The 27,813-nt window shown below is 44.2% G+C and overlaps 1 protein-coding gene across 1 annotated transcript; it reads left to right on the top strand.

Annotated features, from left to right (window-relative positions):
• The first annotated feature begins 1,048 nt into the window (after window positions 1–1,048).
• LOC134609258 (zinc finger MYM-type protein 1-like) lies at window positions 1,049–26,987 on the top strand. The gene is made up of 10 exons (XM_063452898.1): window positions 1,049–1,208; window positions 11,195–11,308; window positions 12,357–12,449; window positions 12,743–12,835; window positions 13,413–13,502; window positions 15,229–15,333; window positions 18,868–18,948; window positions 19,403–19,516; window positions 19,854–20,306; window positions 23,270–26,987. The coding sequence occupies exons 1-10, from the start codon at window positions 1,196–1,198 to the stop codon at window positions 25,390–25,392; spliced, it is 3,279 nt and encodes a 1,092-aa protein (XP_063308968.1). The 5' UTR covers window positions 1,049–1,195; the 3' UTR covers window positions 25,393–26,987.
• The last annotated feature ends 826 nt before the right edge of the window (window positions 26,988–27,813 follow it).

Raw genomic sequence — 27,813 nt, 5'->3', positions numbered from 1 at the left:
TCCTGCTTAAAGAAGGGTAGAGTCACCCTAGAACTGGACTCATCTGCTTATACACTTAGAGCCAAGTGATAGGCTCTTTTTAAGGTGAGAAGCCATCTATATGTGTTTGCACTATACCTTACCTGATTAAGGATTTCTGCACCAGGGCAATTCTCCCTGTCTCCCCCCTACCTCTTTGTTTTACATGCTTCTGAGGAACATCTTACACGTGGACCTAGAAGGTGTGTGCCACCTTAAGTGCACAACGGCGCAAGTGATTAGAGCCAATCCATAATAGGCTCTAAACCACGTGAGTGCTTCCAATTTGGAATATATATATTTCCATTTTTAATTTAACAGTGTTGCACTATATACTTTTCCCTTTTGTTCTTATACAGCCATTTACAACTACTATATCCCCAATAAGTTGGGAGTAAGTAATCCACTTTTTAGCGCTACACACCTTCACTAATTTGGCACTTATCTGTTAAATAGTGGGTTTTTTTTGTATTTGACTCCTTTAATATGGCTGATTGACTGACTCCGTTAATATGGCTGACTGACTCCGTTAATATGGCTGACTGACTCCGTTAATATGGCTGACTGACTCCTTTAATATGGCTGATTGACTGACTCCGTTAATATGGCTGACTGACTCCTTTAATATGGCTGATTGACTGACTCCGTTAATATGGCTGACTGACTCCTTTAATATGGCTGACTGACTCCTTTAATATGGCTGACTGACTCCGTTAATATGGCTGACTGACTCCGTTAATATGGCTGACTGACTCCGTTAATATGGCTGACTGACTCCTTTAATATGGCTGACTGACTCCTTTAATATGGCTGACTGACTCCGTCAATATGGCTGACTGACTCCTTTAATATGGCTGACTGACTCCTTTAATATGGCGGACTGACTCCTTCAATATGGCGGGCTGACTGACTCCTTCAATATGGCGGACTGACTCCTTCAATATGGCTGACTGACTCCTTCAATATGGCGGGTTGACTGACTCCATCAATATGGCGGACTGGCTCCTGTAATAGTTAGTACGGCGCCCGGGTGGGACATAACTCCCAAGCTCCCACCAATGGCGACCCGGTGTGGGGTTTACCGTCGTTTCCCCTTGTACCATGTGACCGAGGGAATCACATGACCTGCGATGCCATCAAGGCCCCGGTGCAACGTGGGAAGTAACTAGGGACCAACATGGAGCAGCTTGGTAAGCCTGTTACCATAGTAACCGCCATGGTAACCCCCACCAGCACCCCCTTATTATAGTATTAACCCCCCCAGCACCCCCTTATTATAGTATTAACCCCCCCAGCACCCCCTTATTATAGTATTAACCCCCAGCACCCCCTTATTATAGTATTAACCCCCCCAGCACCCCCTTATTATAGTATTAACCCCCAGCACCCCCTTATTATAGTATTAACCCCCCCAGCACCCCCTTATTATAGTATTAACCCCCCCAGCACCCCCTTATTATAGTATTAACCCCCCCAGCACCCCCTTATTATAGTATTAACCCCCAGCACCCCCTTATTATAGTATTAACCCCCCCAGCACCCCCTTATTATAGTATTAACCCCCCAGCACCCCTTATTATAGTATTAACCCCCAGCACCCCCTTATTATAGTATTAACCCCCCCAGCACCCCCTTATTATAGTATTAACCCCCCCAGCACCCCCTTATTATAGTATTAACCCCCAGCACCCCCTTATTATAGTATTATCCCCCCAGCACCCCCTTATTATAGTATTATCCCCCCCAGCACCCCCTTATTATAGTATTAACCACCAGCACCCCCTTATTATAGTATTAACCCCCCCAGCACCCCCTTATTATAGTATTAACCACCAGCACCCCCTTATTATAGTATTAACCCCCCCAGCACCCCCTTATTATAGTATTAACCCCCCCAGCACCCCCTTATTATAGTATTAACCCCAAGCTCCCCTTATTATAGTATTATCCCCCCAACACCCCCTTATTATAGTATTAACCCCCGAGCACCCCCTTATTATAGTATTAACCCACCAGCACCCCCTTATTATAGTATTAACCCCCCAGCACCCCCTTATTATAGTATTAACCCCCCAGCACCCCCTTATTATAGTATTAACCCCCCAGCACCCCCTTATTATAGTATTAACCCCAAGCTCCCCTTATTATAGTATTATCCCCCCAGCACCCCCTTATTATAGTATTAACCCCCCAGCACCCCCTTATTATAGTATTAACCCCCCCAGCACCCCCTTATTATAGTATTAACCCCCCAGCACCCCCTTATTATAGTATTAACCCCCCAGCACCCCCTTATTATAGTATTAACCCCCCCAGCACCCCCTTATTATAGTATTAACCCCCCAGCACCCCCTTATTATAGTATTAACCCCCCCAGCACCCCCTTATTATAGTATTAACCACCAGCACCCCCTTATTATAGTATTAACCACCAGCACCCCCTTATTATAGTATTAACCCCAAGCTCCCCTTATTATAGTATTATCCCCCCAGCACCCCCTTATTATAGTATTAACCCCCCAGCACCCCCTTATTATAGTATTAACCCCAAGCTCCCCTTATTATAGTATTATCCCCCCAGCACCCCCTTATTATAGTATTAACCCCCCCAGCACCCCCTTATTATAGTATTAACCCCCCAGCACCCCCTTATTATAGTATTAACCACCCCAGCACCCCCTTATTATAGTATTAACCCCCCCAGCACCCCCTTATTATAGTATTAACCCCCAGCACCCCCTTATTATTGTATTAACCCCCCAGCACCCCCTTATTATAGTATTATCCCCCCAGCACCCCCTTATTATAGTATTAACCCCCCAGCACCCCCTTATTATAGTATTAACCCCCCAGCACCCCCTTATTATAGTATTAACCCCCCAGCACCCCCTTATTATAGTATTAACCCCCCCAGCACCACCTTATTATAGTATTAACCCCCCCAGCACCACCTTATTATAGTATTAACCCCCAGCACCCCCTTATTATAGTATTAACCCCCAGCACCCCCTTATTATAGTATTAACCCCCAGCACCCCCTTATTATAGTATTAACCCCCCAGCACCCCCTTATTATAGTTTTAACCCCCCGCACCCCCTTTTATAGTATTATCCCCCCAGCACCCCCTTTTTATAGTATTAACCCCCCAGCACCCCCTTTTTATAGTATTAACCCCCAGCACCCCCTTATTATAGTATTATCCCCCCAGCAACCCCTTATTATAGTATTATCCCCCCAGCACCCCCTTATTATAGTATTATCCCCCCAGCACCCCCTTATTATAGTATTATCCCCCCAGCACCCCCTTATTATAGTATTAACCCACAGCACCCCCTTATTATAATATTAACCCCCCCAGCACCCCCTTATTATAGTATTATCCCCCCAGCACCCCCTTATTATAGTATTATCCCCCCAGCACCCCCTTATTATAGTATTAACCCCTTGCACCCCCTTATTATAGTATTAACCCCCTTATTATAGTATTAACCCCCCAACACTCCCTTATTATAGTATTATCCCCCCAGCACCCCCTTATTATAGTATTAACCCCTTGCACCCCCTTATTATAGTATTAACCCCCTTATTATAGTATTAACCCCCCAACACCCCCTTATTATAGTATTATCCCCCCAGCACTCCCTTATTATAGTATTAACCCCTAGCACCCCCTTGTTATAGTATTAACCCCCAGCACCCCCTTATTATAGTAGTACCCCCCCAGCACCCCCTTATTATAGTATTAACCCCTTGCACCCCCTTATTATAGTATGAACCCCCTTATTATAGTATTAACCCCCCAGCACCCCCTTATTATAGTATTATCCCCCCAGCACCCCCTTATTATAGTATTAACCCCCCAGCACCCCCTTATTATAGTATTAACCCCCCAGCATCCCCTTATTATAGTATTAACCCCCCTGCTCCCCATATTATAGTATTAACCCCCAGCACCCCCTTATTATAGTATTAACCCCCCAGCACCCCCTTATTATAGTATTAACCCCCCAGCTCTCCTTATTATAGTATTAACCCCCAGCTCTCCTTATTATAGTATTAACCCCCAGCTCTCCTTATTATAGTATTAACCCCCCAGCTGCCCTTATTATAGTATTAACCCCCAGCACCCCCTTATTATAGTATTAACCCCCCATCACGCCCTTATTATAATATTAACCCTCCATCACGCCCTTATTATAATATTAACCCCCCAGCACCCCTTATTATAGTATTAACCCCCCAGCACCCCCTTATTATAATATTAACCCCCCAGCACCCCTTATTATAGTATTAACCCTCCAGCACCCCCTTTTATAGTATTAACCCTCCAGGTCCCCCTTATTATAGTATTAACCCCCAGCACCCCCTTATTATAGTATTAACCCCCCAGCACCCCCTTATTATAGTATTAACCCCCAGCACCCCCTTATTATAGTATTAACCCCCCAGCTCTCCTTATTATAGTATTAACCCCCAGCTCTCCTTATTATAGTATTAACCCCCCAGCTCTCCTTATTATAGTATTAACCCCCCAGCTGCCCTTATTATAGTATTAACCCCCCAGCTGCCCTTATTATAGTATTAACCCCCCAGCTGCCCTTATTATAGTATTAACCCCCCAGCTGCCCTTATTATAGTATTAACCCCCCAGCTGCCCTTATTATAGTATTAACCCCCAGCACCCCCTTATTATAATATTAACCCCCCAGCACCCCTTATTATAGTATTAACCCCCCAGCTCCCCCTTATTATTATATTAACCCCCCAGCACCCCTTATTATAGTATTAACCCTCCAGCACCCCCTTTTATAGTATTAACCCTCCAGCACCCCCTTTTATAGTATTAACCCTCCAGCTCCCCCTTATTATAGTATTAACCCCCAGCACCCCCTTATTATAGTATTAACCCCCCAGCACCCCCTTATTATAGTATTAACCCCCAGCACCCCCTTATTATAGTATTAACCCCCAGCACCCCCTTATTATAGTATTAACCCCCAGCACCCCCTTTTATAGTATTAACCCTCCAGCACCCCCTTTTATAGTATTAACCCTCCAGCTCCCCCTTATTATAGTATTAACCCCCAGCACCCCCTTATTATAGTATTAACCCCCCAGCACCCCCTTATTATAGTATTAACCCCCCAGCACCCCCTTATTATAGTATTAACCCTCCAGCTCCCCCTTATTATAGTATTAACCCCCAGCACCCCCTTATTATAGTATTAACCCCCTTATTATAGTATTAACCCCCCAGCACCCCCTTATTATAGTATTAACCCCCAGCACCCCCTTATTATAGTATTAACCCCCCAGCTCTCCTTATTATAGTATTAACCCCCAGCTCTCCTTATTATAGTATTAACCCCCAGCTCTCCTTATTATAGTATTAACCCCCCAGCTCTCCTTATTATAGTATTAACCCCCCAGCTGCCCTTATTATATTATTAACCCCCCAGCTGCCCTTATTATAGTATTAACCCCCCAGCTGCCCTTATTATAGTATTAACCCCCCAGCTGCCCTTATTATAGTATTAACCCCCCAGCTGCCCTTATTATAGTATTAACCCCCAGCACCCCCTTATTATAGTATTAACCCCCCAGCACCCCCTTATTATAATATTAACCCCCCAGCACCCCTTATTATAGTATTAACCCCCCAGCACCCCCTTATTATAGTATTAACCCCCAGCACCCCCTTATTATAGTATTAACCCTCCAGCACCCCCTTATTATAGTATTAACCCTCCAGCACCCCCTTATTATAGTATTAACCCCCAGCACCCCCTTATTATAGTATTAACCCCCCAGCACCCCCTTATTATAGTATTAACCCCCCAGCACCCCCTTATTATAGTATTAACCCCCCAGCACCCCCTTATTATAGTATTAACCCTCCAGCTCCCCCTTATTATAGTATTAACCCCCAGCACCCCCTTATTATAGTATTAACCCCCAGCACCCCCTTATTATAGTATTAACCCCCAGCACCCCCTTATTATAGTATTAACCCCCCAGCACCCCCTTATTATAGTATTAACCCCCCAGCACCCCCTTATTATAGTATTAACCCTCCAGCACCCCCTTATTATAGTATTAACCCCCCAGCACCCCCTTATTATAGTATTAACCCTCCAGCACCCCCTTATTATAGTATTATCCCCCCAGCACCCCCTTATTATAGTATTATCCCCCCAGCACCCCCTTATTATAGTATTAACCCCCAGCACCCCCTTATTATAGTATTAACCCCCAGCACCCCCTTATTATAGTATTAACCCCCAGCACCCCCTTATTATAGTATCAACCCCCAGCACCCCCTTATTATGGTATTAACCCCCCAGCACCCCCTTATTATAGTATTAACCCCCCAGCTCTCCCTTATTATAGTATTAACCCCCCAGCTCTCCTTATTATAGTATTATCCCCCCAGCACCCCCTTATTATAGTATTATCCCCCCAGCACCCCCTTATTATAGTATTAACCCCCAGCACCCCCTTATTATAGTATTAACCCCCCCGCATCTCCTTATTATAGTATTAACCCCCCAGCTCCCCCTTATTATAGTATTAACCCCCCAGCACCCCCTTATTATAATATTAACCCCCAGCACCCCCTTATTATAGTATTAACCCCCCAGCACCCCCTTATTATAATATTAACCCCCCAGCACCCCCTTATTATAGTATTAACCCCCCAGCACCCCCTTATTATAGTATTAACCCTCCAGCACCCCCTTATTATAGTATTAACCCCCAGCACCCCCTTATTATAGTATTAACCCCCCAGCACCCCCTTATTATAGTATTAACCCCCCAGCACCCCCTTATTATAGTATTAACCCCCCCAGCACCCCCTTATTATAGTATTATCCCCCCATCACGCCCTTATTATAGTAGTATCCCCCCAGCACCCCCTTATTATAGTAGTATCCCCCCAGCACCCCCTTATTATAGTATTAACCCCTTGCACCCCCTTATTATAGTATTAACCCCCTTATTATAGTATTATCCCCCCAGCACCCCCTTATTATAGTATTATCCCCCCAGCACCCCCTTATTATAGTATTAACCCCCCAGCTCCCCGTATTATAGTATTAACCCCCAGCACCCCCTTATTATAGTATTAACCCCCCAGCACCCCCTTATTATAGTATTAACCCCCCAGCACCCCCTTATTATAGTATTAACCCCCCAGCACCCCCTTATTATAGTATTAACCCCCAGCACCCCCTTATTATAGTATTAACCCCAGCACCCCCTTTTATAGTATTAACCCCCAGCACCCCCTTATTATAGTGTTAACCCCCCAGCACCCCCTTATTATAGTATTAACCCCCCAGCACCCCCTTATTATAGTATTAACCCCCCAGCACCCCTTTATTATAGTATTAACCCCCCAGCTCCCCCTTATTATAGTATTAACCCCCCAGCACCCCCTTATTATAGTATTAACCCCCCAGCACCACCTTATTATAGTATTAACCCCCAGCACCCCCTTATTATAGTATTAACCCCCCAGCACCCCCTTATTATAGTATTAACCCCCCAGCACCCCCTTATTATAGTATTAACCCCCCCAGCACCCCCTTATTATAGTATTATCCCCCCATCACGCCCTTATTATAGTAGTATCCCCCCAGCACCCCCTTATTATAGTAGTATCCCCCCAGCACCCCCTTATTATAGTATTAACCCCTTGCACCCCCTTATTATAGTATTAACCCCCCTTATTATAGTATTATCCCCCCAGCACCCCCTTATTATAGTATTATCCCCCCAGCACCCCCTTATTATAGTATTAACCCCCCAGCTCCCCGTATTATAGTATTAACCCCCAGCACCCCCTTATTATAGTATTAACCCCCCAGCACCCCCTTATTATAGTATTAACCCCCCAGCACCCCCTTATTATAGTATTAACCCCCCAGCACCCCCTTATTATAGTATTAACCCCCAGCACCCCCTTATTATAGTATTAACCCCCAGCACCCCCTTTTATAGTATTAACCCCCAGCACCCCCTTTTATAGTATTAACCCCCAGCACCCCCTTATTATAGTGTTAACCCCCCAGCACCCCCTTATTATAGTATTAACCCCCCAGCACCCCCTTATTATAGTATTAACCCCCCAGCACCCCTTTATTATAGTATTAACCCCCCCAGCTCCCCCTTATTATAGTATTAACCCCCCAGCACCCCCTTATTATAGTATTAACCCCCCAGCACCCCCTTATTATAGTATTAACCCCCAGCATCCCCTTATTATAGTATTAACCCCCAGCACCCCCTTATTATAGTATTAAACCCCCAGCTCCCCCTTATTATAGTATTAACCCCCAGCACCCCCTTATTATAGTATTAAACCCCCAGCTCCCCCTTATTATAGTATTAACCCCCAGCTCCCCCTTATTATAGTATTAACCCCCAGCTCCCCCTTATTATAGTATTAACCTCCAGCTCCCCGTATTATAGTATTAACCCCCCCAGCACCCCCTTATTATAGTATTAACCCCCCAGCATCCCCTTATTATAGTATTAACCCCCCTGCTCCCCATATTATAGTATTAACCCCCAGCACCCCCTTATTATAGTATTAACCCCCCAGCACCCCCTTATTATAGTATTAACCCCCCCAGCACCCCCTATTATAGTATTAACCTCCAGCTCCCCTTATTATAATATTAACCCCCAGCACCCCCTTATTATAGTATTAACCCCCAGCACCCCCTTATTATAGTATTAACCCCCAGCTCCCCCTTATTATAGTATTAACCCCCAGCACCCCCTTATTATAGTATTAACCTCCAGCTCCCCTTATTATAGTAGTAACCCCCTGTGACGGTACAATCCGTTACTCCGTCAAGCATTCCCTTCTTCCCATAAAATAAAATCACCAAGTAATCCACAGAGTAATAACTTGCTGGTCTCGCCGAATAATCCACACATGAGCCAAAGCTTAATGCTGGAACAAGACTGATTTACTGGCACACAGAACTCACAATTTATGCAACACAAAACTCCTCCTCTGGGCCAGGCTAGATAATTGAGTTTTAGCAATATACATAGCTCAATTATCTGCTGGCCAGAACATTTACAGTTTAACATACTTTTTACCTAACATTCATAACTCTAAAACCATACATCACATTCACATAAAAATTACATATTCACAATCAATCCATTCAGGGGAACAACATATTAAAAAATGGCATGAATCAGACCAGGGGTTCAAAAGTTACTAAAAGTATATTTTGTCCCTTACTGGCAGCATGGCAATCTGGTTTAAGCAGGTTTTACAGAGGCCTCTATCCTGGAGACAAAGGGGAAAGTAATCCAATTATCCTGGGCTAGAAGCAGACTCCATTAACCACATGGTTACAGAAATACATAAAACACTTTAAAATACATAAAGTTACTTTTTATCCATAACACACAGACATTTCACATATCCCCAGATAGCTGGGATCTGAGCGCACAAAACTACCGAATAGCGCACAGATCCTATTCACACAGTACAATTGCCATGGAGCTAAAGTCTTTCCCATAGTCTTTCATTATATGAATAGGCTCCATGGCATAGCTATCTGGGGGTATCACCGCGCACACAGGGCAAGTACCGAATGGCCCCACTGTGTTTAAAGGGCCAGAATGAGTGACATGCACTCTGTTAGGGCCGAATACGTTTTTTAAAAGGGCCCAATCTCCCAGGGCCAAAGGCAGGAGGCGGGCAACCAGGCTTCTCCAATGCAATGTGGCGAGATTGCTCTCGTCACACCCCCTGCTCCCTGAAGCTTGGAAGATCCTCCCCCTCATTTATTGTTAAATTGTTCCCATTTATTCCTGCACTCTGCCATTGTTAATTTTCTGTGCATGCAGTTTTTTTTTATTACCGTTTAATGTATTCAACCAATATTTCATGTGCAGCTATTAATATTTTAGGTGATAGAATCTAGGTGGTAAATATTTTAATGGTATACAACAAATGTTTACTGTACACTCCCCCCTCCCCCCCCCCCCCATCAGTAATAAATAAATACAAATTAACACCCCAGAAGCCCCTTATCATAGTATTACCCCCTGCACCCCCATATCATAGTATTATCTTCCAGGCATCCCTCATCATGATATTAACCCCCCCACCCCCCCATGCACCCCGTATCATGATATTAATCCCCCCATTCACCCCTTATCATGATATTAACCCCCCCACCCCTTATCATGATATTAACCCCCATTCACCTCCTGATCATTGTATTATCCCCCCCGCACTCCTTATCATGGTATTATCCCCCCCCGCACCCCATATCATGATATTAACCCCCCCCCATGCATTCCTTATCATGATATTAATCTCCACCCCCCCAATGCATCCCTTATCATGATATTAATCCCCCCCATGCATCCCTTATCATGATATTAATCCCCCCCATGCACCCCTTATCATGATATTAATCCCCCCCATGCACCCCTTATCATGATATTAACCCCCATGCACCTCCTGATCATTGTATTATCCCCCCCGCACCCCTTATCATGGTATTATCCCCCCCCCGCACCCCATATCATGATATTAACCCCCCCCATGCATTCCTTATCATGATATTAATCTCCCCCCAATGCATCCCTTATCATGATATTAATCCCCCCATGCATCCCTTATCATGATATTAACCCCCATGCATCCCTTATCATGATATTAACCCCCATGCACCCCTTATCATGATATTAACCCCCCCGCACCCCTTATCATGGTATTATCCCCCCCCCGCACCCCATATCATGATATTAACCCCCCCATGCATTCCTTATCATGATATTAATCTCCCCCCCCCAATGCATCCCTTATCATGATATTAATCCCCCCCATGCACCCCTTATCATGATATTAACCCCCATGCACCTCCTGATCATGGTATTATCCCCCCCCCGCACCCCTTATCATGGTATTATCCCCCCCCCACACCCCATATCATGTTATTATCCCCCCAGCACCTCCTTATCATGATATTATTCCCCCTGCGTCCCATATAATAACCTTTTGCCCTCTCTGGTTCATTTTTTAGGTTGTCATTGGTAATTGGGTATAAAGAAGGGCAGGTAGAGCCCTCCATTACTACCCCCTCTCCATAGTCCATTAACTTCTCCTTTGCATGTTTTGTCTGCTGTTGGCAGTGTGTCCGGAGAATGAACAGCTCCCTATACATGTGAAGATGGAGGACAACAATCTACACAGCAAGGACCACTCTCAGCCGGTGAATAATGACCTACATAGACACCATGCAGATGGTGAATATCCAGGAATAATGCTGTTTGTGAATAGCATTGTGTGAGTCAGAGAGACACCAGATAGGCTAATCACGGAGGAACATGCTAATTTATGATGAAGAATAGAGACTTAAATCAACAGCCATTTATAATTTAATACAAAGTGATTTATTTTTATCAGTATTTATATTACTGTATATAAAGAATTGCTTAAGTTACATTTAGATTCCCCTCTGAATTTACTCGCTTACTGTGTAGCCAGGGAATTCACTCCTTTTTTCTTTTTCCCTTCGGTAAGAACTCTTTCTGCTAGTTTATGTAAAATCTCCTTTCCTCGAGTCTCAATGGATGACATCGTGTACAGTCCTGTTAAATTTCAGCTCAGCAGAGCTTACTTTGTCCTTGTGATTTTGTGTAGTGTTACATACCCTGGAAGGTTTTCATTTTGTTTCTGTCACTAGAAAATTAGTAGTTTGCTTCTATATGTTTCACCAGTTTCATGGGTGACCCTTATTTACATGGAACTCCTACTTCCTAGGAAGCATGGCTTACAACTATACCGGTATAATCTTGTACCCACATAAAGGATTAGAGGGACACTGCACTGCCCCAATACAAAATAAATAAAAATGACTGTTTAGTAGATCTAGCCCAAAATAAAACATGCATTTATTCATTCAGGTATAACTAAAAACCGCTTGCAAAAGTTGCAGATCTGTCAGCCTGTCAGACTTTCTGTGTCTGTCCAATCACAGACTTCCCAATGCAGCGCAATGATAAATCTTTGCAAGTCAGGTTGCTGCCTCTTTAATTTATCTCCACTGAGCTGAACAAACCAGGAAGTAACAGGACCGGTGTCTGATTGACACTCAGGGACTGTAACCAGTTTAATTTATAAAAGTGCCAATTCCTACTATAATCTTCACTTTTTGCAAAATGAAATAAAGAGGACACACTCTTCACACAATAAGCTTTTCAGCGAGATCGAGTGCTCCAGGGTCCGTGGTGTCCCTTTTAGTAGATTGAAGCAGAGATCCTGCCTCACATGTTATTTTCCATCTCTGTACAGGCTTACCTGTAATTGTCGACGTGAGGGGCAACATTAAAGAAGAACCAATGGAGGAAGAGTTTTCTGGGAATACGGACCGTTCAGAGACAGATGGTGAGTGCGACAGAAGCATTTCCTCCACGGGGAATGAATTTATCTTCATTTTCTTCTAAATATAAGTATTTATAAATATAGATCTTGCTTTGCTAAGTTTGTTCTTTGTGTGTGTTTGTGTGTAAGCTGGTTTTATTAAAATAAGTAAAATCCATTATAAATCCTTAGATCAATATAATAAAGATGATATTAAATATAAAAGTGAACAAACCCTATAACAGCTTATCCTTCCCAAAGATGGGAGGGAGGGGAGATAAAGCTTTGTGATGCTGGGATTTTTGTCCTCTTGACAGGTTTTGCAGACAATGAACGTCTTACGGATGTGAAAATGGAGGATGAGAAGCCAAATGCGGAGAATAATGAAATCTGCACAGGTCCAGCCGATGGTGAGTAACAAAGCGAAAATGGAGAGAGCAGGAGGGAACGAAGCGGAGTACTGCCTGTGTAGGAATCTCAAAGCACGTTAGCAGAGTTCATTTAGAGCAGTTACCACTGAATGAGGTCCCTAGCTTCTCATAGCTCCGCACCCATTGGAGACGTGGCTCTGACAAAGATTACACACTTGCTTCTAACCATACTAATTCATACCAGCAACGAGTGCGGTGATGGGCTGAAAGCAGTCACCTGGACACTCTCAGCCAATCACAATCGTCCATTAGCACAAACACCAAAGGAATGGGCTGCTGGGGACTCTCATTTAGCATTGACCATTAAAAGCCATTCAACACTAAAAGGAAGGCTGAGGTGAACCGGTTTGAGTGCCAACAACATCGAGGCTGGCTCACTGTATCCTTTTTGGAAGACCGTTACTGCCATACTGGAGACACCTAGGGAGCTCGGGACCTGCAGGAACGGGTGTTTTTGTTGAATTTCTGGTCAGCTATTCAGAGTGTGAATCAGAAATCATGTGCCTGATTTCTCTCCCGCTGCTGTGATAGTTTATTTTATCGATATCTTTTGCAGAGAGTGAACGTCTTGTTACGGATGTGAAGATGGAGGATGAGGACCTTCCAAACCCAGTGAACAATGAAATCTGCACAGATCTAGCCGACGGTGAGTATCCTCTTTATTTCCAGTGAGTGGGAAACAAAGAAAAAAGTTAAATAAAAAAAACAACTAATGTATGGAAAAAGTAGGAAGGAAAGGAATTGAGAATTGCATCCATACTCTAATTAAACTGAGTTTATTACTGTAGTGGCCACCCCTAAAGAAGAGGGGATTCTGCCGCCAGAGATGTCCTTTCCCCCTTGTATGAGTAAGGCTGTAATAAAGCAGGTATAGCGGTTCCCTACAAGCATGAGACGAGGCTCTGTGTTGAGGGTGAAGCTAAATTTGTTTAATGGCAGCCACAATTGACCTTATATGCAACTCCCCATGCAGGGGGTTTCCTGATACATATTAAAGGGGCATTCCCCACTGGACCTTAGAGTAGACTACAGTAAAGTACAGAACTTAATTAACTCTCAGGTCCAGGACATACATAACAAAAACATACAGTTAACAATTGGGTACCCCCTCAAGTCCTATATAGCCTGGATCTGAGCGCCCAACATATCCAAAAATGGCTCAGATATCACAAATGTAGCCGATTGCCACTGGTGTATAGTTTAGACTGACCGCACACGAGGCGCCTGCCCAAAAGAGTTCCATGAATTCAGATTGAGCGGCCGGTCTCTTTCGGTAGTGGGGGGGGGGGTACACTATGGGGCTTGGCGCCCCGGGAAAGGAAGGGGTTACAGGTTTGAAACCTACATCGCTAGAAATCCCGGGTCCCATCTTGGATTCCTGCAAAAAGCAGGGCGATCGGATGCACAGAGCCCAATATATCAGTGTCGAAAGTCTGGGGCTCGAGGCTCTGTACATCCCCGAAATTAGTTCCATGATGTTGCTTGGTTTTAGTCTGGCGAATTCCAACTAACCAATCAGCTGAAAGGGCGTGAACAAAATTGCGCCAATCAGTGTTCGGGAAAGAAAAGGAGTTTTGCCGCCCAATCCGAAGAAAGGGAGCAAAACTCGGCTGCACCAATCAGTGCTCGGGGAGGAGAGGGGTTTCATTGCCCAATCAGAAGAAAGGGTGCGAAACCCCGTTTGAACGAGCGCTCCTTCTCAGATTGGTCGCCTGCACCCCGTAGCGACCAGTCAGCACTTACTCGTGCCGACCAACCAGGAGAATGGCGCGAACCCAGTTTGAATGGGCGCTCCGTCTCCCATTGGTCGGCACGTGCCGCTTGTTTGCGGTTTTCACACCTCGTTAGCGTGGTGTGAACATTCTAAATTGGGTATCGGTGTGGTCTGGCGCATGGAGCGCCCCCGCGTGGTTGAAAAGTAGAATGCTTTGTACAGTGTAAAAATACAAGGGGAAACACCAATTCAACAAGGGAAAATCATGAGAATACATATTGGGGACACAAAATACAAAACCAGAATATCTGTATACTGAGTGGGCATGGCACTTAGTTCCGGTGTCCCGCCCCAAAAGTAGTCCTTACTCTCTCTGTATATCTCGTGACTAGGTTGGAGTTTCATTGAACTTCCAACACAGACATAGTGAGTATTTCATAAAGATTTTATCTTTACTAAATACAACATTTTCAGGGTGGGGGGGAGTGACAATGCTGGTCCTTTATGAGAGGGATTTAGGGACCAGAAGAGGTGGTTTTATTGTGGAATATATCAGCCAACTATTCAAAGTGTGCAATAGCAGTAGTATCAAAGTATAAATGCTTCTCAATGATTTTCACTCCCGATTTGAAGGTGGTTTGTGTCTTAATATTTCCAGATAAGGAAGCTCTTGTTACGGATGTGAAGATGGAGGATGAAAAGCCAAACGTTGAGGACCTTCCAAACCCAGTGAACAATGAAATCTGCACAGATCCAGCCAACGGTGAGTATTCTAGAACTCCTTCTATATCACAGAATGATATCAAAGAGGTGGGAATTCATGCTTTGTGTTCTGACAAGGTGAACACACTATTATTAAGATGCTATTCTGTTCTGAAGCTCTCGGCTTGGATCATGGGTTTATCATCAGTTGCAGTTGCCAGGCGGGAGATGAGATCCTGGCTGAAATCCTGGACTGCGGTTACAGCTTCTTAAGCAGCTTTATGCCAGCTTCCATTTGAAGGCACAAGCTGTTTGGTTCTTCTCTGGTACATGAAACGGCAGAAAAATCATACTGATAAAATGATCAGTTATGCAGTTTCAGCAGACAGCAACAGGATGTCAGGCCCGGTGAGAAGCAATCCCATAATATTACAAACTAAAGGAGAAAATGATGACACCAGACAGAGAGTGGGAGGAAGACTACCAGCGTTCATTCAGCAATGGGAGCGGATCGCTCAAACCCTTGGGTGTTGAACACCATCAGAAATGGGTTCACAATAAGATTTCTGGAGGTTCCTCCTGCTCAGTTTCTTTGTTCAATATATTCCGCTCAAGTAAAGACGGATGCTCTACTACCTGAATCTCTGGTCCCTCCCCAAACAGCAGTAATAGAAAAAGTTCCAAAGAAAGAACGTTTTCAAGGGATCTATTCAAGACTTGGCATTGAAACAAGAGAATTCCTCCTCTTCCATTCTGGATATAAAGAATGTGAACATACGCATCTAATATCAAAGATTCTGAATGGAGACGATTTTATCAGTTACCCACATGCTACGCAGAGGAGATTATATGGTCACATTAGATTTAAAGGACGCCTATCTTCACTTTCCTTTGGCATTGAGCTGAGATTTCCAATCAAGTCAGGAAGAAGGGGTTTGCACTTTCAATTCAGAGCCCTCCCATTTGGCCTCTTCAGAGCTCCAAGAATCTTTACCAAACTTTCTTTGGCAGTCGGGCTCAGAGAAAAGGGTATTGTAGTTGTCCCTTATTTATGCGATTGGCTTCTAAAAGCCAACTCAGGTCTGCAACTGGCAAGAAACAAAGTTATACTTTAAACCTGTCAGGAACAGGGATAGCTGGTAAATTGGGAAAAGTCCCATTTTATCCCTGGAATAAGAATGATATTTTTAGGTCTAGAAGTAGACTCCAGGTCTCTTTCTTACCTTCTGACCTGGAAGCTTGAGGGGAAGTTTAGAAAGAGGTGCCTGCTCTGCGAATAGGTTCAGCCGGCTCAGATAATGAGCACATTTGGAATTCTTACTTATTGTATTCCTGCAGTAAAGTCGGCAAAATGCGAATGAGACGCATTCAATTGGATATTCTTCAAACTTGGTCCAGGGAGCTCAAGAATTCGCCATCTCCACCAAAGTTTGAAACGACTTCCAATAGTAAATTCATTCGGATTTCCTGTGTCTAGGCCTCTCCTTCCACCAATAAGACTGACTTACAATTACCACAGATGCCTCAATAACTGATTGATTGATTGATTGGGGTGCTCCCCTAAATTCTTTATTCCACCAAGGCAGATGGACTTTTAGAGGAGGCAAAACATTCATCCAACTTCAGGGAACTGAAAACAGTTCTGAGGACTCTACATGCTTTTGGTTCTCCCATACCTTCTCTTTCCTGGCTTTGTGCACCGATGATGGCATGGCTAGTAAAGAACATTTCTGCCATTCACATCGGTGGAGTAGATAACATTATAGCAGATGACCTAAGCAGGGAACAGTGTACACAAACAGAGTGGTCTCTAGACCCGAAAATGTTTGTGAGAATCACAAAGAAAATCGGCCAGCCAGAAATAAATCTCATGGCAACCAGACTAAACAGGAAAGTACCTACTTTTGCATCTCTATACTAAACAGAGCAGCTGGCGTTTTTCGACAGCCTCTCTAGCATCTGGGATAAAGCAGCTACGATGACCATCATTCCCTACTGGCCAAATCAGAGTTTATTTTTGTAACTGAAACAAATGGCCTCGTCAAGTTGGGAACTTCCTCTCAGTGGAAATACTCCAGATGTTCAGACATTTAATTGTTTAATTTCCTGAGGTTAATTTAAATATGCCAGCAGAATTGGTGAACTTCAGGCACTGTCCTGCTCATCAGATTTTACTATTTCTCATCATGATATAAAGTTATGCTCCCTCACAAACTCTCCTGTATACCCAAGGTGCTTTCCAAGACCAACATCAACCAACCCATCATTCTTCTCACTTTGTGCCAGACAACCTCTTCTCCTAAATAAGCTAAGTTACACTTGTTATATATGAAGAGAGACCTGGAAATTTAAATAATCTTCCAGGGTCTCTGGTAACCTTTTCATAAATTGTTAAGGCGTGCTTAAGGGTAACGAATCCTCCAAGACAACTATTGCCAGATGGTTCTACAGAGACCATCAAAATGATGTGAATGGTCAATCTCTTAAAGGCTTATTCCACGAGAGCTGTGGCCACCTCTTGGGCAGTGAAAGCATTGGCCGCTCCTGAGGATATCTGTAAGGTGGCTACATGGTCATCAATCAGTACTGTGCTTTCATCTGCTATCTCCTGACTATCCACCCATTATACCCTCCTGTATTGCGACTACTACTTGCAGTAAATTCTTTGTTCTTAGTTTAGCGGCAGTACAGATTTCCTTCCCCATGTAATAAAGTATTTTGATGATTTTGCATTATTTGGTCTCCTGGTTCTTATTTCTTGCTATTACTGAGGCTTTGGGGCAGAGTGCCAATATTAAAGGTATGATGGGGAGGGTTTTGTTATTTTATTACAGAGACTACTTGTCCAACTGAAACTAGAACATCCCTGTATTGACTCTACAAATTTACGATAAGTAAAATGTCTGTTTATGCATTTTATAGATAATGCTTAATAAAATAAACAATAATAAAGTTTCGTCCTCTTTTAAAGTGTTCTTTGTGGGTGCACACATAGTCAGCCCTGTGGGTTTATAAATCACTTCCACTATAAGCCACTCTCAGACCGTAGCTTGCGGAGTTGCTATAGGGGTTAATTGAAGGTAATTTCTGTCTTACTTTCTTACATTTGAATCAAAATCAGCATTTTTATAAAAGGTATTTGATTGCACGCTGGAAGCAGAAGGCTGTGCTTCTTATAGTGAAGCATTCCATGTGCCGTAGGTCCAGAGCATGTGACCTCGTCAAGCATTGAAGAAAAAGAGAAAATGTATTGATTGGTTTTATTGTATTGGTGAAAGAGTGCCCTAAGTATTGAAAATAAATCGATGTAGTTTTACCGTTGGAGTGTTCCTTTACGGGATCAAATCACACCTTGGACTTTCCTAGGTTTTAGCGAACCTACTGCTTACTGCTCTTTTTTAATGGGTCTGTCCCCAACTCGAGCTGCTGTTTGCAATGCCAGACACTTCACCTGCTGTCTTACTGCCCCTTTAATACCGCCTAACCTGCAGCACTGCTTGTATATTAATGGCATGGAAGCCGGTAGTAATGATTGTGGTCCATTCATGTCATTTTACATAAAGGCCATTCCTGACAGTAAATTTCCTGCACACAGGATGTTTGGAGCCTGCCATCAAGAATATGGACGTGAAGATGGAGGAATGGAGGCCAAACGGAGAGGAGTTACAGCCGTCAGGTGATGAACATTTGTTGAGTAATATTTGTAACATGGATACATAGGTAGAACAGCGGCTCTGTCACTTTGCAGGGTCTTTACATAATTTGCAAAGACCCCGATGGTGACATTAATGCTTGAGGTGTGGTGTCCTGAGGGTGCAGCAGAGGTGAGTTAAACTTGCTGATCCTTTCCCCTCAGAGCGCTGCCACATTAATATACTTCCCCTTGTGCTCGGGAGGATAACACTGATGTCTGTGGAGGATCAAGCGAGACTGCGGGGAGCTTCCGTAGATGTTGTATCTCATTGAGTGAGACAATGCCTTGTTTCTAAACTCATTGCTAGTGATAACCGTGGGAAGCAACTAATCTTAATGGCGTTAGCTCTGCCTTTTGTCTGTCTAGTCGTTTACCAGAAGACCAGTATTTTGTACAAAAGGGACGCAGGTTTTAACACACAGTCTCTTGTTGGCAGGACTTCCAACGGCCGGACCGGCACTTTTACAAGTTCAACTCCAGAATGAAAACCTGAACCTCGCACGAGGTCCAATACTCCTCAATAACAGCATACAAACCGTTCCAGTGGGCCGTGAGTGTCCTCTAACTTGTGTTTCATTGTCCCATGCAGTCCAGCTGGGCACACCTACCAGTCCAGGAGTTAGGGATTACCCAATTGTGTCTAAAGTGTTTGTTTTTTTTGTTTTGTTTTTTTTAAACTAAAACCAGCTTAGACACAACAATTTATTTCATATAGCTCTTTATTAAAAATTATTTGACAAACTGACACAAAAAATAATTTGGGCAGTCGGGTTTAAAATATCTGCCATCGGTCCCCTAGTGAGAGACACATGAGTGCTTTGTATTTGGAAGCGGACAGTTTGTGTGAGGATTCTGGGTAATGGACTTGTCTCTTTCTCTTTTATTAGAATACATTTTGATTGAGAATCAAATTCCAACATCCAATCTTTTAAATTATCCCGTGGTACTTCAACAAGTAGTGGCTGGACCCACAGACCTTGGCCACATAGCCAGTCCAGTAAATAATAACCAGGGTACAGATGTTGTACGTACCACCAAAAAGATTGCCCCACATCCAGGGCCAAACCAGCCAGAAGAGTCACATACCTGTTCTGATTGTGGGAACAAATTCAAGAGTAATAGCGAATTTAGCAAACACAGACTTACTCACAACAATAACTCTACCCAGAGCGCCAGTGACAAGCCCGGTGCGTCCAGCTGCCAGCAAAGCCCTGCTACAGAGAAGGCATTTACTTGTACTACTTGTGACAAAACATTCACCAAGGAGAGCAGCTTCCGTTTGCATATGGACAACCACAAGGAGCCGAGCAATCATATGGGAACTCCAAGGCATTCAAAGGGTAATGTATTAATTCTGAGCCTCGCTACTGATGAATAACATGCAGTCTTACCCCAAAATCAACAAGACCGTACATTTTTTTGGCATATCATGTATAAACAGATGCAACTTTACAGAGTTCTCATGTCCATGTCCCACTAGTGTAAAAGATATTTGAGTTTTTGGTTAATTGGCTCCCTCCAATGTGAGCGGCCGCACTCCCTCCAATGTAAACTGCTGTGTTCCCGCTAGTGTGAGCAGCTGCTGCTGTGCTCCCCTCCCCGTGTGAGCTGCTGCGCTCCCCTCCCTGTGTGAGCTGCTGCGCTCCCCTCCCTGTGTGAGCTGCTGCGCTCCCCTCCCCGTGTGAGCTGCTGCGCTCCCCTCCCCGTGTGAGCTGCTGCGCTCCCCTCCCCGTGTGAGCTGCTGCGCTCCCCTCCCCGTGTGAGCTGCTGCGCTCCCCTCCCCGTGTGAGCTGCTGCGCTCCCCTCCCCGTGTGAGCTGCTGCGCTCCCCTCCCCGTGTGAGCTGCTGCGCTCCCCTCCCCGTGTGAGCTGCTGCGCTCCCCTCCCCGTGTGAGCTGCTGCGCTCCCCTCCCCGTGTGAGCTGCTGCGCTCCCCTCCCCGTGTGAGCTGCTGCGCTCCCCTCCCCGTGTGAGCTGCTGCGCTCCCCTCCCCGTGTGAGCTGCTGCGCTCCCCTCCCCGTGTGAGCTGCTGCGCTCCCCTCCCCGTGTGAGCTGCTGCGCTCCCCTCCCCGTGTGAGCTGCTGCGCTCCCCTCCCCGTGTGAGCTGCGGCGCTCCCCTCCCCGTGTGAGCTGCTGCGCTCCCCTCCCCGTGTGAGCTGCTGCGCTCCCCTCCCCGTGTGAGCTGCTGCGCTCCCCTCCCCGTGTGAGCTGCGGCGTTCCCCTCCCCGTGTGAGCTGCGGCGCTCCCCTCCCCGTGTGAGCTGCGGCGCTCCCCTCCCCGTGTGAGCTGCGGCGTTCCCCTCCCCGTGTGAGCTGCGGCGCTCCCCTCCCCGTGTGAGCTGCGGCGCTCCCCTCCCCGTGTGAGCTGCGGCGCTCCCCTCCCCGTGTGAGCTGCGGCGCTCCCCTCCCCGTGTGAGCTGCTGCGCTCCCCTCCCCGTGTGAGCTGCTGCGCTCCCCTCCCCGTGTGAGCTGCTGCGCTCCCCTCCCCGTGTGAGCTGCTGCGCTCCCCTCCCCGTGTGAGCTGCGGCGTTCCCCTCCCCGTTTGAGCTGCGGCGCTCCCCTCCCCGTGTGAGCTGCGGCGCTCCCCTCTCCTCCCGGCGTAAGCTGCGGCGCTCCCCTCCCCTTTTCCCAGTCTCTCCCTCTCGGAATCTTTTCCTCATTTCTGATCCAGTTTTCTTTAAAACATAAGACAGTGTAGGGACTATTTTGCCTTCTGTATTTTTTTCTACGCCTGACTTTCTTTGACCAAAGGAGGTGCTTAAGTTCGCTCTATTTCCTATGTCAGGGAGGAGGGTGAGTACTTTCTCTAACACAGAAAATGGAGCCAATTTAGGCTCCTCCTTTGGTCAAAGCGGGTCAAGCGTACGAAAAATACAGAACACAAAGTAGTCCCTACTGTGTCTTATGTTTTAAAGAAAACTAGATCCGACAGGAAGAAATGAACAGATTCTGAGCGAGGAAGAGACGGGGCTTACACTTTCCATTTAATTATTATGGCATCAGAATGTGTTCACCTGTGGGAGGTCCCGCCTTGGGATAGGTGTCTCTGCAGGATCTAGCACTCTTACGGCCTCCTTCACACTGACTGGTGACTGGTAGTTACCGATGGATTTACTTCTGTTTGGTTAGATAAAAACCTTCCTGTAAAGATTTAAAGTGACCGTGCTGCTTTAATTCCAGTGCTTAAAATATAGTTCATGCCAGATCTCCATTACTGCAAGGACTAAAACCGCCCCAGCCATGACCATCGCGTAGTTGGAGAAATGTTCCCAAAGCGGCTGTTTTTGCACAACGTTTTCACTAGAATTTGCTGTTTAGTGAATAACGTGCGTCGTGATCTGCTAAAATGAACGCAGCCCTTAAACTCTTTAATTGGGGAATGGCCAACTTTCATCTTATTTGTGTATTGTTCAAGGCGTTTTTATTAAGGCACAGCCATTAAATTATCCTACTTTTTATTTATTAAATAACTGGTTAGTCCCCCCGGCCCCCTCTTACACCCCCCACACTGTCATTTCGCTAACAAATTGCTGACAAACAGATATTGAATCACTTGTGTTTAATTGACCCAAAATGAAACTCATTCTAAATCTGTATGATCTGATTTGCAATGGATGTTGAGAGCTTTACATTGTGACTGGTTAATGCTAGAATTATTCACGGTCTGTCTGGAAGGTAATAACCAGATGCCATAAACCAGTTCCAGGCGTTTTCTACTCTTTCAATAGACGTTTATTATAATCTGAATACAATCTCAAACCTCGGTATAAACAGCAGGGTCTACCTAGCATGAAGTAATGGATCCGCAGAGGATTGGGAGACATTGGATAACATGTCGGCAAGGGCACTAATATCCACCATGTCTGTTAAACCGTGCGCCGTATGGCCTTGCTCACGTACGTGGTATGTGAATAAAATCTCACCGTTTATCTTTTTATTTTGACAATTTGTATTGGTTCAGCACCATCATATCTTCAACGATTCTTCTTCTTCTTATTTTATTATTTATATAGCGCCATCAGATTCCGTAGTGCTGTACAATGAGAGTTCTTCATGGTTATTAGTGTTTCACACATAGCAAAACGGAATACATTTGGCAACAGTGTAACAACATTAGTGCGTGATGACATTCGTGTTTATACAGCGTGTATAATTACATTTCTGAACCATCGGTTTGTCATAAAACAACACCTTAACATTCAGACATAAACCAATTGTGAAAGTAAAAAATGAGGGGGGGGTGGGTGGTAATGAGTGTTGGAAAGGGGAGGGGAATGCTGCTGACTGTTTATCATTTGTATTGCAGCGCCAGAGATGAATAAAGTGGATGAGCTGCTGCAGAAGCCCTCTCATTCCCTGACCATGCAAGAGAAGCTAGACCTGAAAAGGTTAGGTCCTCCAAAACCCAACATTGCTATATTGCAGGCAGCAAAAGACAGAGGAAAACAATATAACCGCAACTTTAACCCCCAATGGTATAAGAAAAAGAGCTGGCTTTGTGGTAGTGTCACTAAATCGGCTTTATTTTGTTTCCCTTGCTTGTTATTTGGTGGTGATGAGACTTGGACCAAAACCGGAGTCACCGACATCAAGCATTTGCCAGTGAAGGCTCAGAAGCATGAAATCAGCTCATCGCACGTGGAAAACTGTCTGAACTTTAGTATGCTGGGAACAGTGGGTACTGGGACACAACTGAATCATAACCCTCCCAGGAGCCTCAGAAAACACAATGAAGAGGTGGATAAAAACCGGCACATTCTTTCAAAACTTATAGATTGTATTCGTTTCTGTGGTGCTTTCGAATTGGCATTACGTGGCCACGACGAATCCGAATATTCTTCACATCATGGGGTGTTTCTGGGCTTGGTGGACCTTGTTGCCAGTCTAGATAGTGCGATGGAGCAACATTTGAAAACGGCAACTGTTTTTAAAGACGCCTCAAAATCTATCCAGAATGAGCTTCTGGATATCATGCTGGATGTTACCCGGCAAGTCATCCTACAAGAAATGAAAGAAGCAGATTTTGTGGCAATACAGATAGATGAGACCACGGATGTGACACCAAAGCCTCAGGCTGTTCTAGTGTACAGGTACATACACAAAGGCAGAGCTGTAGAAAGATATTTTGGCTTCATATCTTTGGATGGGTCTAATGCAGAAACCATTGTTGCGTCCTTTTTGGAAAAATTAAACGTGGCTTTCCCACGGCACGATGACAAAGCAAAATTAATAGCTCAAAGTTATGATGGAGCTGGTGTGCTGCACGGCGAAGATGGAGGTATGGCAAGAAAAGTAAAAGATGTTTACCCAAACGCTCATTATGTTCACTGTTATGCCCATCAACTGGATTTACTTATACAGCAAGCAGCATCCAGTGTCTCGGGAGTCCGAGTCTTCTTCTGTAACTTAGCTTCTATCGCAGCTTATTTCTCCCGATCCCCTAAGAGGATAGCGGTGCTTGATGAAGTAGTGAGTAGAAGGCTTCCTGGAGCTACACGTCCACCGTGGAACTTTAGTATCAGAACCGTGAATGTCGTCTTAGAACACAGACAAGATCTTATCGAATGTTTCAAAACCATTCTGTCTCGTGCAGATAATTTTGATTTTATGTCTGTTAGTGAGGCCAAATCATATGCAATATTACTAGAAGAAAGGGAATTCCTGTACTTCCTATGTCTGTTTAAAGAGATTATGCCGCACGTTAATACCCTGTACAGCCAGCTACAGAAGACGGACACCAGTGCTGTGTTTATTCGAAATTCAATCAAAGAATTCACGCGCAACTTAAAAAAGATCCGTGATTCTATTGAGGATATAGAGGGAAAATTGCCAGAGCTGCCCGTGAACGCAAAATATTCGGGAAAACTGATTGTAACATTAAATCAGATCGGAAGGGATGTGTGCAGCACTGTCCTAGATTATGCAAAAGAACACTTTTCATTTTATGACCATCTTCTGGGTGCCAGTCTGTTGGCTACGGAGTTATTTGACAAGTATCTGCTTCGTTTTCCTTGCAAAGTGCTGGACGATACGGTTTACGCGTACCCTATGCTGAACAAGGAAAGGCTGCGCACTGAGCTAGAAATAATATATAAAAACAAGGAATTTAGATCCTGCTGTGGAGAAGTTGCAATTTATTGTTTTTTGATTAGAAATGACCTGAATGAAGCTTTTAACGAGACGTTCACATTGTTAAAGATTTTTATTACCACGCCGATGCCAACCTCGGAATCTGATAGGTGCTTCTCAACAGTAAAGAAGATAAAAAGGTTTCTTCAAAGCTCAATGGCCGAGCATCGACTGGAGGCTCTGTCCATGCTCTCAGTGGAAAGGGAGCTGGTAAACAACATCCCTGAGTTTAATAACCGCATCATAGAGAAATTTGCTGCTCTGAAAAATCGCAGAGAACATTTCATGTACAAATCCTAAATTACTGATTAAGACTACACTGGATTCAGCTTTTATTTTTTATATAAAATACAGATTAAGGAACAAAAATACAGCTACAATTTTACAAAGCTACTTTAAATCACCTATTTCAGCAAACCAAAATGGGGATCCAGTTACACTATATTACATATTGTGTTAAGCCCACCACTACATCACCGTACCCCAATATCGGGTCGGTCCTACACTAATTACATCACAGTACCCCAATAACAGTTGGTCCTACACTAATTACATCACAGTACCCCAATCGCTCCTACACTAATTACATCACAGTACCCCAATATCTGTTGGTCCTACACTAATTACTTCACCGTACCCCAATATCGGGTCGGTCCTACACTAATTACATCACAGTACCCCAATCGGTCCTACACTAATTACATCACAGTACCCCAATATCTGTTGGTCCTACACTAATTACTTCACCGTACCCCAATATCGGGTCGGTCCTACACTAATTACTTCACCGTACCCCAATATCTGTTGGTTCTACACTAATTACATCACAGTACCCCAATCGCTCCTACACTAATTACATCACAGTACCCCAATATCTGTTGGTCCTACACTAATTACTTCACCGTACCCCAATATCGGGTCGGTCCTACACTAATTACTTCACCGTACCCCAATATCTGTTGGTTCTACACTAATTACATCACAGTACCCCAATCGTTCCTACACTAATTACATCACAGTACCCCAATATCTGTTGGTCCTACACTAATTACTTCACCGTACCCCAATATCGGGTCGGTCCTACACTAATTACTTCACCGTACCCCAATATCTGTTGGTTCTACACTAATTACATCACAGTACCCCAATCGCTCCTACACTAATTACATCACAGTACCCCAATATCTGTTGGTCCTACACTAATTACTTCACCGTACCCCAATATCGGGTCGGTCCTACACTAATTACTTCACCGTACCCCAATATCTGTTGGTTCTACACTAATTACATCACAGTACCCCAATCGCTCCTACACTAATTACATCACAGTACCCCAATATCTGTTGGTCCTATACTAATTACTTCACCGTACCCCAATATCGGGTCAGTCCTATACTAATTACTTCACCGTACCCCAATATCGGGTCAGTCCTACACTAATTACATCACCGTACCCCAATATCTGTTGGTCCTACACTAATTACATCACAGTACCCCAATCGGTCCTACACTAATTGCATCACAGTACCCCAATATCTGTTGGTCCTACACTAATTACATCACAGTACCCCAATATCGGGTCGGTCCTACACTAATTACATCACAGTACCCCAATATCTGTTGGTCCTACACTAATTACTTTACCGTACCCCAATATCGGGTCGGTCCTACACTAATTACATCACAGTACCCCAATCGCTCCTACACTAATTACTTCACCGTACCCCAATATCTGTTGGTCCTATACTAATTACATCACAGTACCCCAATATCTGTTGGTCCTACACTAATCCTAACGTCGGAGACAGATAAATTGTGTAGTTTATTAATCTGTAAGGGCTATGTGAATATATAATGTAAACGGCTGAAAACACACGTTCCGGGTGTGCCCCAATTCCCCCCTTTCTTCTCTTTATTTTATTTTTTTTAATAAAACTTTTTTGGTTAATACATGTTTTTTTTCTGTTATTGTTTTATGTAATTGTTGCACTTTCTTATACTTATGTTCCGGATTCTTGTATTATACTGAGAAGTTTAAACCATTAATGTTTAGTAAAATATTAAATTATGGCTTATTTTTATATTTCATTAAATGGAATATGGTGAAACACCAAAGAACAAATAATTCCTAAAATATAGCTTTTATTCGGTATAATTAAAAAATATCCCAACAGGGACATATTAAAGTATCTCGAGTATGTGTATACTCCAAGCTAGTAGGTGAAGGAAGGAGAAAGTACTCCAAGTAACAAGATACCTTATTCTAAAGAGGTAAAATAAAATAATAAACTATTATTATTTCATTATTATTAGTATTTATATAGTGAATATATTACTATCGAAATGAGATATTGAAAAAGCTCAAACAAGTCTGACATATATCTGACATATATCTTGCCCAGGACACTTACGGGTATGGTCTAACTGGGATTCGAGCCTGTATTTCCCCATGTTACCATTCTATAAACCTTTCGAAACGCATCTCTGTAACGGTCCATATCGGCGGCAGTGAGAATTAACGTTTGGTCTATAAAGTATTGCAGAACGCAGCTCTATAACGGTCCTGTGACAAACTACCATTTGCTACTGGGCATTGGCGAGCACTGATTGCTAGCCTCCTGCCCTGCGACTATGGCCCTGGGATGGATTGCCCTTTAAGGAACTGAGTTGGGGCTTATGGATTTATATTATGCTGTTTCTGAGCTGCTTTACCTGTTTTGT

The sequence above is a fragment of the Pelobates fuscus genome, chromosome 4, assembly GCF_036172605.1.
Source record: "Pelobates fuscus isolate aPelFus1 chromosome 4, aPelFus1.pri, whole genome shotgun sequence".
Taxonomy (NCBI): Eukaryota; Metazoa; Chordata; class Amphibia; order Anura; family Pelobatidae; genus Pelobates; species Pelobates fuscus.
Note: the sequence above shows the minus strand (reverse complement) of the source record. Positions and strands in the feature narration are given on the sequence as shown.

What these genes read in the sequence shown, in the direction of transcription:
- LOC134609258 (XM_063452898.1), top strand. An exon ending in CTGCACAGATCTAGCCGACG is followed by an intron (nt 13,503 to 15,228) that starts GTGAGTATCCTC and finishes TAATATTTCCAG; the next exon opens with ATAAGGAAGCTCTTGTTACG. An exon ending in ACAAACCGTTCCAGTGGGCC is followed by an intron (nt 19,517 to 19,853) that starts GTGAGTGTCCTC and finishes CTCTTTTATTAG; the next exon opens with AATACATTTTGATTGAGAAT.